Source organism: Crocodylus siamensis, chromosome 2 (assembly GCF_052110815.1).
Source record: "Crocodylus siamensis isolate JL-2025a chromosome 2, ASM5211081v1, whole genome shotgun sequence".
NCBI classification, from domain to species: Eukaryota; Metazoa; Chordata; order Crocodylia; family Crocodylidae; genus Crocodylus; species Crocodylus siamensis.
Genome location: NC_143396.1, coordinates 11533686 through 11548683, shown reverse-complemented (window position 1 = coordinate 11548683; position 14998 = coordinate 11533686). Strand labels below are relative to the sequence as shown.

General features: G+C 53.4%; 2 protein-coding genes across 2 annotated transcripts in view; one reads left to right on the top strand and one right to left on the bottom strand.

Moving 5' to 3' along the window:
* LOC149869885 (uncharacterized) overlaps window positions 1-14998 on the top strand; it is a 499172-nt gene that overhangs the window by 77774 nt on the left and 406400 nt on the right. The gene's annotated exons all lie outside the window — the stretch shown is intronic.
* Window positions 2368-14390, bottom strand: LOC149869904 (uncharacterized). Its single transcript, XM_090035314.1, has 7 exons — window positions 14300-14390; window positions 12841-12945; window positions 10965-11072; window positions 10099-10106; window positions 7087-7165; window positions 3313-3420; window positions 2368-3070 (listed from the first exon to the last, which is right to left on the bottom strand). Exons 1-7 carry the CDS (start codon window positions 14373-14375, stop codon window positions 2952-2954), a joined length of 603 nt encoding a protein of 200 aa, XP_089891440.1. The 5' UTR covers window positions 14376-14390; the 3' UTR covers window positions 2368-2951.

Below are 14998 nucleotides of genomic sequence, written 5' to 3'. Positions count from 1 at the left end.
CGAAGGCGCTGCACCCCCACGTGCACAGACAGGGGTGCAAGGTTTCCAGTGCTACACCCAGGGCTGGGTGCTGAACACCGATGCTCTCAGCTCCACCTGAAACCCGGTGCTGGTGACTGCAGATCCAACGTGTGCATGTGCAGTGCCCACAGTGTCACGGTGCTGGCTCCAGTTTCTGATGGGCCTCAAGGTGTCATCCCTGCTTGAGGCCTTGCATGGATCTAATCACAAGGGGACAAGGTCTGGCATAGACCTTAAAATGCTGGAGGATGAAAGCGAGACAGGAACAGTGGCAAAATAAACCCTCAGGTCCTGGTCACTCTCCCTTCCAGCCTCTGCTCTCTGCTGCTGTGCGACACAGGAGACTGGGCAAGGGGGCCTAGGGTCTGACCCAGCACATGGCAGTTCTTACGTTCTTATGATAATTCTGGGTTTTCACTATCTGCTCCTGAGCATCTAGCAAAAGCCTGGGGTCAGGGGTTGGGGGAGCAGTCCAGTCACATCTGCCTTTGATTCCTGCTCCATCCAAACTTTAAACCAAGTGCCTGGGAGTGGCAGTGGCATTTCTATCCAGTGCTGAGGGAGTCACTTCACTTCATGGCTCCTCACAATCTACTTGTTTTCTTCTAAACTCCTCAGTCTGTAAGTGTTAATGACCCTCTCTCATTCCTTTTTGTAATGGTCTTGATGTACTAGTCCAGCTAGCCTTTTTCCTACAATTCTGCTGCTTGCTGACTGTTCCTGGTCAGGTTGCTCCTGCCTCACAGCCCTGCAGCCTGTTTTTAACTCCAGCTAGGAACATGAACTCAGGCATGGCAGGAACTTTGGGGGACACATTGGATGTGCTCTGAAGAGGCTCAAGAAGCTGAGATTTTGTTTTATGGATCTGAGAGATGCACATTTAATTCTCATGATGACAGAAGTAATGAAACAACAACTTTTGAGTTTTTTTGCCTCGTTTGTTATTGTCATGGAGTGGGGCCTGCAAGCGGCCGTGAGCCTGCTAGCGCCCCCTGCCGTGTCAATTAAGGTGGTCCAGCACACTCTACTCGCCCGCCACGTCTTTGTTCTTAAGTTCAGTTATGGGAGGCTGCCTACTTCCACCTTGACACCTCGCTGGTATTGCCTCCGTTCCACGTGGGGTGCCCCCAACACCCCCAGCCTTATGGGCAAATGTGTGCCTCCTACCTCCCCTTCAGCACGCCCCAAGCCTCACAGCTGTCCCTGGACGTTTATTCTGTCCTTGCCCTCCGATGCCCTCTCTGGCGCCCCTTGGGCTCGTCCTGCCCTGGTGCCCCTCTCTGGCACCCCAGGCCTGTCACTCCCTTGGCGCTCCTGGGGCTTGTCACGCCCTGGCGCCCCTCTCCAATCTTCCTGGGCCTATCACGCCACCGGCACCCTTTACCAGCGCCCCGGGACGGTCACGTGCCTGTCGCCCCTTTACTGGCGCCCCTGGGCCGGTTAGAGAACCTGCACCCTGATACCGGTGCCCCGGGCCGCTGCTGCAACCTGCACCCCGCTACCGGCGCTTCTGGGCTTGCGGTGCCCAGGCCCCACCCCACTGGGCCTGTCTTGCAGCTTTTCCGCCACTCCTCGCCCTCTCTCGCGCCCGCTGCCCCACTCCGGGGCCTTTTGCCGCGCTCCCCGCGCCTGGGGCTACAACCCCCACACACCGAGCGCCTCTCCGGCACTCGTCTCGCTGTGCCACTACTCACTGTGCCCCCGCTGGGCACCGGGAACCCCCAAGCTACTGGGGAGCCCCCGTGAGGCCTCCTCACACCCCTACAGCCTCACCCGGTCCTCCGGTATAACCATAAGTAAAAGAGTCAGCCAGCCAGCTACAACATAACATAAGCGCCCGAGTTCGTAATGCCACCTCCACTCAGTGCTGGACTCTCATACGTCTGTCTGGGCTCGCTCTCTCTCTCTCTCTCTCTCCCCCCTCGCATCATTGCACCCAGTCAAACCGCCACCATTGACTCTGCTGCTCAGCTCTCCCACAGAGCTGCAGCTCCTGCGACTGCCAGAGGGGAACTGCTCTCTCCGGCCTGGGCTGTTTATAAAGGGCCCGGTCCTGCCCCCTTCTGCTCACCTGACCTGTCTGGTTGCTGCGGCAACCAGCACCTGAGCTGCCCCTGGTGATTGGCAGCTCCTTAACCCTATATTAGTCACAGGACACCTCCTTGGTCCTGTGACAGTTATGCTTTTCTATACCTCATTTAGCCAAGTAATGTGCATTCCAATAATGTCAAATATATATATATATTTTTGCGTCAGTCTTAAACTAAATAATTTAGGCCTAGGCCCCTAGCTTTGTAGCAAAGTTTCTAGTTTCCTTTTAACAGGAAAGGAATATGCTGATATCTGTGATGATGCACCACACTGCCTGCACCCCCTTTTCCAAATCCTGGATGTGCCCATGTCTAAGGCCACTCACATGGGGGTTGAAATCAAATGTCAATCATGTGCCTTCCACTAAGAATAAGGCCTGTCTACAGGGAGTCATTCCTGATGAGCTGTTTCTCATTATGAGCTCCCTGATTAGCCCTATATATGGACATTCTTTTCCCAGAAACCTAATATCTGACCCTTGAATGAATTGGGAAGAGGCAATCCACTTAAAAGTCACCCAGTGACTTATTTAGGATGAATTCTGAGGTGCAGATAAACCTTGGGTGGGGCCAGCTCTTCCCATGGCTTCCTCCACCCCCTCCATACCATCTCAGCACAGCTGGTGACCCCGCACCCATGCCCCAGGCTCAAGCAGGGCTGTCTGTTCCCCCATCACAGACGGCAGCGGGTTCAAAGCCTGGGCAAAAAAAATCCTGCTATGCCCAACGATGCCGTCAATGTGCGACCGTCCTGGGAAATGCCGGATGTTGGTGTCTCAATCCCGGCCTTTAGCAGGAAGGGAACACTCCTTCCCCTCCTTATGTTCCTTCCAACATCAACTATTTCTGCAGCTTTTGCTTCTGGTACTTACTGAACTGCTTCTTCATCACAGCACAAGGGGTGATGACCTCTTCCCAAAGGACCTGTAATGGCTCGATTTTGCCCACCGCTGGCCGATCTAGAAAGCAGGGAACAGGTGAATGGAAGGCTGCTACATGGGGCAGGACCTTGCAGGTCACACAAGGTGATGCCCAAACCCAGGTGGAACATGCTTGACCCAAAGCACAGGAAAAAAGATGCTCCTGGCACTGCAGTCTGATCCCTCCCAGGGACGCCACCCTTGTGCCCTCTGCTACAGTCCAGTCGGAGGGGAGTATGTGCTTGGGCTGGTGGCAGACAGGGTCCCGTGCTGCTGCTCACCTGTCTGATCCAGATCGGCGTTGTTCAAGGTGCTATTTTGCTTCCACAAGTCCCAGATTTCCTGAACCGCTTCAGCCACTCTGCGCTTCTCCTGCTGCTCCTGGAAATCTAGGATTGATCACAGACATCCTAAAGAAGTTGAGGTTGGAAGGGTCCTGCAGTGTCACATCTACTCCAAGCCCTGCCTGAGCCAGGATCAGCCGTGTTCAAACCATCCCAGACAAGCCATCATCTACAGCTACTATCAAACCAGACACAGCACCAGACATCACATCCAAACCTGCCACAAGGGAAGCAGGGAGAATGGTGGCCAATATCCTGCTGCTGTAGGGGCTCTTCAAATAAGATCAAGAAATCCCAGGCAGAGGCTGTGCCTCCACTACAGAGGAATAACCCCCACTCCAGCCTTGGGAAACCCTGGTCAGGAGGTAGCCTAAAGATTCAGGTGAGGAGCATGAGGCAGAGTCATAGTGAAAAGGTGCTCCAAATAGGGCCCTGAGATGAACAGCAACCCCCGGATTTCCTCCTGGAACCTGGATGCAGCTTGCCGTGAGCCCACAATTTGGGGGTATGGCCCTGCCTGCAGCTTGATGAGTCCCAAGGTGACAGCCCCTTACACTTGTATAACCCTGAGGGGACAAGGGCTGAGATAACTGCTGGGACTCAACGCATGACTGGGCGGTAAATGTCAAGGGCTATAGGCTGTACAGGAGGGACAGGATAGGAAGGAAAGGTGGGGGTGTGGCACTCTACATTAAGGAGGAATACCCATCCTCATCAATTAGCAAAGAATCAGAGGAGGGGCACTCTGAAGTGCTCTGGGTTAGGATACAAGGGAGTCAAGGGGAAAGAGACTTAACAGTGGGGGTCTACTACAGACCCCCCAACCAGGGGGAAGAGCTCGATCAGGAATGCTTCAGTCAGCTCACAGAGGTAGTGAAGTCAAAGGATGTGGTAGTCATGGGGGACCTGAACATCCCAGACACCTGCTGCGAAGAGCAGTCAGCCAGGTCTGACCACTCATGTAGGTTCTTAGCCAGAGTACAGGACCTCCATCCTACCCAGGAGGTGCACAGCCCCACCAGGGGAGACACTTTGTTGGACCTGGTGCTGGCCATGGGGATGACCTGGTGCGGAGGCTGCGGGTGCTCGACCACCTGGGCAACAGTGATCATTACCTGCTGGGATTCAGCATTCAGCACAAGGTGGCAAAGGCCTGCAGCAAGACAGGAGCGCTAGATTAGCGGAGGGAGGACTTCAATGAGCTAAGGAGGATAGTTGAGGAAGGACTGAGGTCCCGGAGGGGAGGGGAGCCAGGTGTCCAAGGAGAGTGGTCGCTCCTTAAGGAGACGATCCTCCAAGCCCAAAGGGAGGTAATCCCAACACAGATCAAAGGGAACAGGAGGGCACAAAAGCCCCCATGGCTCACCAAAAGCATCTGGGAATGCCACCTAGCTAAAAGAGAGGCTTACACCCAATGGAAAGGAGGGGCCATCACCAGGGATGACTACACTGCAGTTGCTTGGGGATGTAGGGGGGCAGTCAGGAAGGCCAAGGCAGAGATGGGACTGAGACTAGATTCCCAGATTAAGGAAAAGAAGAAGTCCTTTTTTAAATACATAGGGGGTAAAAAGAAGTTTCCGGGTAATGTGGGGCCCCTGCAGGATGCATTGGGAAATTTGGTTGTCACACCAGATGAAAAAGCCAACATATTTAATGATTTCTTTGCCTCCATTTTCCTAAGCAGGGACCGGAACAGTCACCCCCTCATCGGGCCCCCCTCAGACCCCAGGGGAGGCGCACCCAGGCCAAGGTTCAGGGAGGATCTAGTCAGGGAACATCTGGAGGGACTGGATGTATTTAAATCAGCTGGTCCAGATGATCTCCACCCCCGAGCGCTGAGGGAATTAGCGACGGTCATTGCAGGACCCCTGGCACGGCTTTACAAGCACTTGTGGTGCTCTGGTGTGGTGCCAGAGGACTGGAAGAGGGCCAGTGTGGTTCCCATCTTCAAAAAGGGGAAGAAGGAGGATCCGGGAAACTACAAGGGAGTTAGTCTTACCTCAATCCTGGGCAAGCTTTTTGAGAAAATTATCCTGGCAAATGTCCACGAGGGGCCAGCAGGGGAGATCATGTTTAGGGGCAAAACACGGGTTCATTAGAGGCAGGTGCTGTCAGACCAACCTGGTGGTCTTCTACGACCAGGTCACCAAATCCTTAGACGCAGGGTAGCAGTGGACATTGTCTTCCTGGACTTTCGGAAGGCCTTCGACACTGTCTCTCACCCCGTTCTCATTAAGAAACTGGGTGCTGTGGTGTTGACTCCCACTCAGTCAGATGTGTCGCCAACTGGCTGGAGGGCCGCACCCAGAGAGTGGTGGTGGATGGGTCAACTTCGACCTGGAGGGATGTGGGCAGTGGTGTCCCCCAGGGTTCGGTTCTCGGGCCTGCACTGCTCAACATCTTCATCAGCAACTTGGATGAGGGGGTAAAAAGCACCTGTTCAAATCTGCTGATCACACTAAGATGTGGGGGGATGTGGGCACACTAGAAGGGAGGAACAGACTGCAATCGGTGGGCAGATGAGAAGAGGATGGGATTCAACACCGACAAGTGCAACGTGCTGCATCCGGGGAGGAAGAACCAGCACCATACCTACAGGCTGGGAAACTCCCTTCTCATCAGTATGGAGGCGGAAAAGGATCTTGGAGTCATCATTGATGCCAAGATGAACATGAGCCGGCAGTGTGGGCACGGGGTCAGGAAGAACAACCTTGTTGTGCATCCACAGATGCATCTCGGGCAGGTCCAAGGGGGTGATCCTCCCCCTCTATGCGGCACTGGTCAGGCCACAGTTGGAGTACTGCATCCAGTTCTGGGCGCCACACTTCAGGAGGGAAGTGGACAGCATGGAGAGGGTCCAGAGGAGGGCCACTTGCATTATTGGGGGCAGCAGGGCAGGCCCTATGAGGAGAGGCTACGGGACCTGAACCTGTTCAGCCTCCACAAGACAAGGCTGAGGGGGATCTTGTGTCCTGCTACAAACTACTCAGGGGGGACCAGCAGGCATTGGGGAAGTTCCTGTTCCCCCGAGCACCGCCTGGAGTGACCAGGAATAACGGTCACAAGCTGGCAGAGGGTAGGTTTAGGTTAGATATCAGAAGGCACTACTTCACGGTGAGGGTGGCTAGGATCTGGAACCAACTTCCAGAGAAGTGGTGCTGGCTCCTACCCTGGGGGGCTTTAAGAGGAGGCGAGATGTACACCTTCCTGGGGTCATTTGACCCCAGTACTCTTTCCTGCCATGGCAGGGGGTCAGACTCAAAGATCTACTCAGGTCCCTTCTGACCCTAAAAACTATGAAACTATGAAACTGGTTCAGGGATCTCCTTGAGCATGGTGATGCTGGCAGGCTAATTAGCTCTGTGGAGAGGCTGGAGGTAATTAGCCAGGGCAGAGCATTATGTGAATGGGGCAATGCTTCTACTTTAGGAAGAAGCCCCAGCGGCTGACGCTCCCCAAGCCACATCCTGCTCCTGTGCCCACAGCTGGGGGCCAATGGGACGTTGGGCAGTTTGCCCAAAGAGGACAAATTCTTCCCAGTTCTGGATAAAAGGTCCTCCATCAGCCCCGCTCAGTGCAGGATGGTACTGGGAACTTTGCTGGGCTCGATCTCTTCACCTTGGGCCTGGCTCAGGGGTCGAGGAGCTCTTCCCCCTCACTTCTACCCTTGTCCTAGCAGATGTGAGTGCAGCGCTTGCCTCTGCTACTCACGGTATTGCTCCTGGAGCTCAGCACAAGGTGAGACGATCTCCTCCCACAGGCCCAGTAATGGCTGAATTTCACCCACCACCTGCGGCCTACAAAGGATGGAAAGCCTTCATGGGCGGCAGCCACATGGTGTGAGCCCGAGCAGGTCATGTGGGGCGATGCCCAAACCAGGACAGGACGCATGTGCCAGATGGTGTTCCTGGTTGGTGCCATCTGACCCCACCGTGCCTCCAAGCAGGGCTTGGCGCAGCCTCTCTTTTCCAACCCACTGAATAGTTGGAAGGGGGTTGGACAAGCATCACCTCCTGCTCAGTGCAAACAATTATGACGTCATTGGGATAACGGAGACCTGGTGGGACTCCACCCATGACTGGACCACGGGGATAGAGGGCTATACCCTGTACAGGAGGGATCATGTTGACGAAAGGGGTGGGGGTGTAGCTCTCTATGTGAAGGAAAGCTACATGTCCCTGCAAGCTGATGTTGGTGACCAGCATGGACAGCTAGAGACCTTCTGGGTAAAAATTCGTGGGGAATACGGCACAGGGGACACAACAGTGGGAGTCTACTACAGACCTCCCACTCAAAGTCCTGAACTTGACCAGGAGTTCTCCCGGGAACTGACTGAGGCTGCTTGCTCCAGGACCTTGGTTGTCATGGGTGACTTCAATTACCCAGACATCTCGTGGGAAGATCACTCAGCAAAATCCGAGCAGGCGCAAAGCTTTCTCTCGTGCGTGGATGACCTCTACCTGACTCAAGAAGTCTATGGGCCAACGAGAGGCAAAGCGCTGCTCGACCTGGTACTGGCTATGGGGGACGACCTAATCGGCGACCTAATGATCGATGGGAAGCTAGGTGACAGTGACCACGAGCTGATCACCTTCACCATCCGCCGTAAAGCTGGCAAGTCAGTCAGCAACACAGAAGTCCTTGACTTCAGAAAAGCTGACTTTGACAAGCTCAAGAGGCTTGTCGGTCAGGCCCTCAGGGACCATGACCCCAGGGAGATGGGAGTTCAAGAAGAGTGGTTGCTCCTCAAGGAAGCGATCCTCAGTGCACAAGCTAAATCTATTCCAACACGGAGGAAAGGCAGCAGGAAGGCACAGCAGCCCCGCTGGCTCTCCAGGGACCTAGTGGACATACTGTGGCTAAAAAGGAAAGCCTACAAAGGATGGAGGACGGGATTCACCTCCAAGGAGGATTACTCCGCGCTGGTCCGGTCCTGCAGGGACCAAACCAGGAAAGCCAAGGCTGCAACTGAACTCCAACTAGCTTCAAGCATCAAGGACAACAAAAAGTCCATTTTCAGATATGTGGGGAGCCGGAGGAAAAGCAAGGGCAATGTTGGACCCCTGCTGAACCAGATGGGGCAACTGACACCCAGAAAAAAGCCAACCTATTAAATAGGTACTTTGCATCGGTCTTTCATCAGTCCCACAGGACGCCCATGCCTGCTCTGGGACAGGGAAATCTGGGTGAGGGGAATCCCCTACCCTCCATCAATGCTGACCTCGTGAAGGAACACCTTGAGAAGCTGGATACCTTCAAGTCAGCCGGCCCTGACAATCTGCACCCCAGGGTACTCAAGGAGCTGGCAAGCGTCATAGCCCAGCCCCTGGCATGGATCTTTGAAAACTCCTGGCGCTCTGGTGTAGTGCCCGAAGACTGGAAGAAGGCCAATGTGGTGCCAATCTTCAAGAAAGGGAGGAGAGTGGATCCGGCTAACTACAGGCCCATTAGCCTGACTTCTATCCTGGAGAAGATCCTAGAAAAGTTTATTAAGGAGGCCATCCTTGAGGGACTGGCCCAGGCTAACATCCTAAGGGATAGCCAGCATGGGTTTGTTGCGGGTAGGTCTTGCTTGACCAATCTCATTTCCTTCTACGACCAGGTGACCTATCACCTGGACAAGGGAGAAGAGATTGATGTCATATATCTTGACTTCCAAAAAGCTTTTGATCTGGTATCCCATGATTACCTCTTGGCCAAACTGGCCAGTTGTGGCCTTGGCTCCACCATGATCCGCTGGCTGGGAAACTGGCTCCGTGGTCGGACCCAGAGGGTTGTAATTGATGGCAGTCACTCATCGTGGTGCCCTGTGACCAGTGGGGTCCCTCAAGGCTCTGTCCTGGGACCCATACTGTTCAACATCTTCATTAACGATGTGGACATTGGAGTCAGGAGTGGACTGGCCAAGTTCGCTGATGACACCAAAATTTGGGGTAAAGTATCCAGGCCAGAAGACAGGCGGGTGATCCAGGCTGACCTGGACAAGCTCAGCAAATGGGCAGATGAGAACCTCATGGTGTTTAACACCGAAAAATGCAAGGTTCTCCACCTTGGGAGGAAAAACCTGCAGCATCCTTATAGGCTCGGCAGTGCTACGTTGGTTAGCACTACAGAAGAAAGAGACTTGGGGGTCATCATTGACCACAAGATGAACATGAGCCTCCAATGTGATGCTGTGGCTAGTAAAGCGACCAAAATGCTGCCTTGCATCTATAGGTGCTTCTCGAGCAAATTCCGGGACGTCATTCTCCCCTTGTACTCGGCCTTGGTGAGGCCGCAGCTGGAGTACTGCGTCCAGTTTTGGGCTCCACAATTCAAAAAGGATGTGGAGAAGCTTGAGAGAGTCCAGAGGAGAGCCACGCGCATGATCAGAGGTCAGGAAAACAGATCTTACGACGACAGGCTGAGAGCCATGGGACTCTTTAGCCTGGAAAAGCGCAGGCTCAGGGGTGATCTGATGGCCACCTGTAAGTTTATCAGGGGTGACCACCAGGATCTGGGGGAACGTTTGTTCACCAGAGCACCCGAAGGGATGACTAGGTCAAACAGTCATAAACTTCTGCAAGACCATTTCAGGCTGGACATAAGGAAGAATTTCTTTACTGTCCGAGCCCCCAAGGTCTGGAACAGTCTGCCAGCGGAGGTGGTTCAAGCACCAACACTGAACACCTTCAAGAGTAAATTGGATGCTTATCTTGCTGGGATCCTATGACCCCAGCTGACTTCCTGCCCTTTGGGTAGGGGGCTGGACTCAATGATCTCCCAAGGTCCCTTCCAGCCCTGATGTCTATGAAAAAACCTGCCCTTCCTCAGCCTCTGGTAGTGGCCACTTCCTCCCAGAGTAGAAAGGAGACCCAAAGAAGGCACATGATGCTCAAAAGCTGGCTCAACACCTGTTCCAGGTAATCAGTGGATTGAAGAACAGGGCTCACGCCAAATCCCTGCCTCCTGTACATTTCATGGAGTATCATGGCTGAGCAAATGCTCCAAACCTACTGCCACCAGTAGCATAAGATGCTCCTTCTTGTGAGTAAACAGAAGGGCAGTGGCCGGCCGCAGGCAGGGGTAAAACAAATTGAAGACTGAAAAGGCTGGGACTCTTCCACTGGAAAGGAGAAGACTGAGGCCGGATAGGATAGAGGTCTATAAAATTCTGTTAACAAAGGAGAGAGGGGCCTGTTGTTCACCAATTTCCAGAACACCAGAACCAGGGGGCACCCACTGAAATGGGTAGGTGATGGGTTTAAAACTAGCAAGAGACAGGACTTTTTGATGCAACGTGTAGTGATCGTGTGTAATTCTTTGCCCAGGAGGGGTGGGGGCAGAGAGAACAGCCAGGGGCAGCAAGGGGCTGGACACATAGCTGGAAGATGGATCTGCTCGTGGCTGTGGCACAGAACAGGTGGAGAAGTTTCCTCTGGCATGTCTCACCCAGTGCTGCGGGACATCAGGGAGGGAGTTGAATAGGGGATAGAGCATGTTCAGTGCTCTCCCTCTACAGCATCCACCCCCCCCGCCGCTGTTGGCAACAGGATACTGGACTAGAGGGACCATTCATCTGACCCAGTCTGTCCCGTTCTTCTGCTCACCTGTCTGCTCCAGGACAGGCACGTTCACGGTGCTGTTTTCCTTCCAGAAGTCTCGGATTCCCTCAACCGCTTTGGTCACTTGGTGCTTCTCCCACTGCTCCTGGAAATCTAGGGAGGACGTCAGGGCAGGCTCAGTTAGGGAGAGCGAAAGATTGTCATTTTGTCCAGAGGAGAACAAAGAAACTGTGCCTGCCTAGTGACAGCACCCGTGAGGCTCTTTACAGCGATAGGCTGTAGAGCCAGTGCTGCTGTGGCCTCGTCTACATGTGAGTCAGTTGAACAGGCTTAGAAGCTGGGAAGACCGTTTCCTCCTGAAGTCCCATTTATTGGTTGCCAGGTGCCCCACAACAACTCACCAACAACCCACACTGTCCAGGACCATCTACAACAAATGAGTGCTCACAGAGCCATTGCACCTGTACAGCTTAACCCATTTGCAGCTACCTCTTCAGGGTGCTCCAGAGCCAACATTTTCAGGGACAGGGGGACATGGAACAGTTTATGTCCCGAATACAAAGGAGCAGAGCCTTTGAAGAAGTCTGCCTTCCTCCAGGCCACATAAGTGCTTTGGAAAAGAATTAGTACTTGTACACTAAACCCATCCTGCAGATTCAGCCCTAGATGTGTTGCATACTATGGCTCTTCATATGAGTGCAAAGGATCAGGTGTGTGTAGTGGGCCAGTAGGGGATGCTCCTGCACTGAGCCACCCACCACACTGCACCCAAACACCTACCAAGCTCCGAGTGCCTCCCCTGGGGCGCTTCACACCTGGCCACCCCGCTTCCTGGAGCACATCCACAAGCCTGGGGTAACCACTGCCGCCACCCAGGGGTCTGATCTTTATTTGGGCCCTGTGCCCTCTGGGCCACACAGGCCTTGTAGACCTTGAGGGTGCTTGACCCACTGTGAGAACTTGGGGTGCTTGCTTAAACCCAAAGCACAAACAGTAGCCTCCCTTAATCAGCCAAGCATAGGGAGCCCCAATCCCTCTCCCAGCAAGCCCACGAAGCTTGTTACAGTGGAGATTTTCATTGGTTAAAGAGGGTAGGCTTGGGGCAGGGTACCAGTTGGAGAAGTGTCACAGAATAGCCCAAAGCAAAGAGTCACCTTTTTACATGCTCGTACATTACAGTAAGCTGTATTTCTAGATAAGTTTCAGGTAAGTTACTCACACCTTCATCTGGAGCCTAGAAGAGCTCCAGAGGCCATGTGCTTACTCCAAGTTTATATAGACAGTTTTGCATCACAAATTCTACACCTAATTGACTCAACCTCTATGGTTAGTTAAAAACTTCTAGTGCACATGACACGATACGCGCGTAGGTGGGTATTTCCCACTGTAAAAGAAAGCAAGATATCAGGTTAGTGTGAGAAAACTTCTAATTAGTTCAAACTGGCTTTTGGCTACATACTTGTTTCGATATGCTAAATCAGGGAGGAGGATTGCATCCCTGATTGTTTCAGCTGTGTCTTTGAAGCCCTGAGTCTGCTTTGTAGATTTATCTATGGTCTTGTTAATTTCTACAGCTACACAATAATAGGCTTTGAGCAGTTCTTACGCGTAAGCATCTTCCTTATCATCAAATATGCAACTTTCTTTTCAGCACTGTTACTTATGCTAGTGGGTTCAAGGTAGGTTCAGTTTGTACTATCCCTATTTATCAACTCACATTCCAAATGTCATCCTGCATACAGAGAGTTCATGAGTATCCTGTTTATGGCCTCTCAGCAGTATTTTTCTTTGTTGGCTTTTGGGCCTGCTCTCAAACATCATATATATCATAGGTTTTCTTCATTTACTGACATCCAGTGAACTAGTTTTAAGTAAAAAAAGACCACATCAAAGGTGTGTTTGTGGCTGGTGCTAGACTTACACACAGCCGTTAATCCACCAAGAGAAGCCACGAGGAGGACGCTCAGCAGCAGGAGGAGAGCGTAGAGGACACAGGATCTCCTTGGAGAGGACACGAGAAGGTTTCCTAGAACGAGAAGAAACATCTCCAGGGAGGTCACACGATCAGTGTCCCCAGCACAGTCTGCAGTTGTAGTTCCTGTCCACACCACTGGAGTGAGTCAGGCCCTCAGAAGGGAGCACATGTGTGTGCCTACACATCACTCACCCCACCTGGGGGAACTGGTGTGTGTAAGACATTCCCAGACTTCCAGTACAAGAGACACGACCTCCATCACCATCTAGACTGAACCCTGCATAACGCAGGCCGTGATTATTACTGCTTCACCCGGTATGTGGCTGACGGATGAGGTTCTGCTTCCGTTCATGCTTTGGGTGTGTTTCTAATCTAGATACAGACATTTCCAGTAAGGGAGCATCCCCCTGCCAGCTTTGGTGAGCTGTAGTAAGGGATCTCGCCTGGCCTCTTACACACTGGACCTTCTTGCTGCTCTGAATTTCAAGTTGCAGCAAGGGAAGCTTAAGTTAGAAATTAGGAAGAATTTTCTCACTAAGACGGTAATAAAACACTGGAACAGGGTCCCCGGAGAGGTGGTGCAATCTCCATCTTTGGAGGTTTTCAAGACATGACTAGACAAAGCCCTGGCTGAGATGATGTAGTTGGGGCTGGTCCTGCTTGGAGCAGGGGGCTGGACTAGATGTGACCTCCTGAGGTCCCTTCCAGCCTCGTTGTCTGTGATTCTGTGATCCTCATTCTCCAGCTTTCAGTGTCCAGCCACTGGGTCTTTCTCTGCTGCACCCAAATCCCTGCTCCCAGAAAATCTCCCTTCCCAGATGGGTGCATAGGGCCAGATAGAGAGCATTCTCACAAGCAAAACCATTTCCTGTTTGGTGGTTGGGGAGGGAGGGTGAAGGGTCCAGGCACTAGCAGACACAAGCCTACAGATAACCCATAGGAAAGAGTGAGTCCAAGGCTCGCCCTTTATGCCCCCTCCCAGGACCCCGCTGGAAACACGCATATGGGGAGGGACCGTGGCACTCCTGGGATCGGGTCTGCCAGGATGAATGGAAGTACCCAGTGCTGAATGCAGCCCTTTGCTGTCCTAGCACCATCTGCAACCTGCAACATTTGGTTTCTAGCATCATTTGCAACCAGCAGCAAAACGCTAAAATGGCTGAGCACAGTAAGCACGCTCCCTCGACCCAAGTCCGAGACAGCCTTTTTGTTCCTAATCTGCTCTGTGCTCCCCACCGTCCCATGGGAGACCAGGTGAGGGACTGACTGCGCACTGCCTGGGTGCCCGCATGGCTCGTGTGTGTTGCACAGCGGTGTTGTGCCCTGTCCCCAGGACGCTGCTGCTCACAAGCATGAAGCCTCTTAGGAAGAATAAGCTGCAAAGCAGAGAACAGGAGAGTCTTACCCTTCTCGCCAGACTGGTGAAGAACATCTGACTTGACCACGTTCTCATACACAGACTCTTCTGCTGCTGCTTCCATCGTGCAGGGAGAACCCAGTCGCCGTCTCCTCCCAACGGCTCGGTGAGAGTATCCTTCGTGCAGAAAATCGTAGGGACTGAGCACTGCAAATCCTCTGACCGAGTGAAACCAAAGGCTGCTGACCACCAAGAAAAGAGTGCTACATTCGTCGAGTGAGATCTGAGCAGGAAGCCATGCACCACATCCAGCTGCAGGCCCCTGGCAGCACCAACATACGTGTTAACCACAGTCGCTGCCTGCAACACGAGTAGGGTGGAGGTGTCATAGCCTCACAGGGTGGCAGTTCCCTTCAGGGGGCTGGGGCAGCTGCAGGCACTGCTCAGCCGGGCGTGTGTCGCCGGGGGAAGGGATGTGGGGTTTGGCTGTGAGTGGCCCAGGCTGGATGGAGATCAGGGGTTTCTGTGCCCAGTCCCAGGAGAGGAAGGCCAGGCTGAGCCTGGCGGGGAAAGGCCGTGGGAAAGGGAGAGAGGGCAGTCCAGGCCATGGGGCAGACAGCCCCGATGCTGAGGGTCCCTGGCTGGACACCCACAGTGTGGGGACGGTGGGCTCCCCCCTTGCTGCAGCCCTGTGTTGCACAAACGGCGGTTCGTTCCCTGGAGGCGCGCAGAGATCACAGACACACA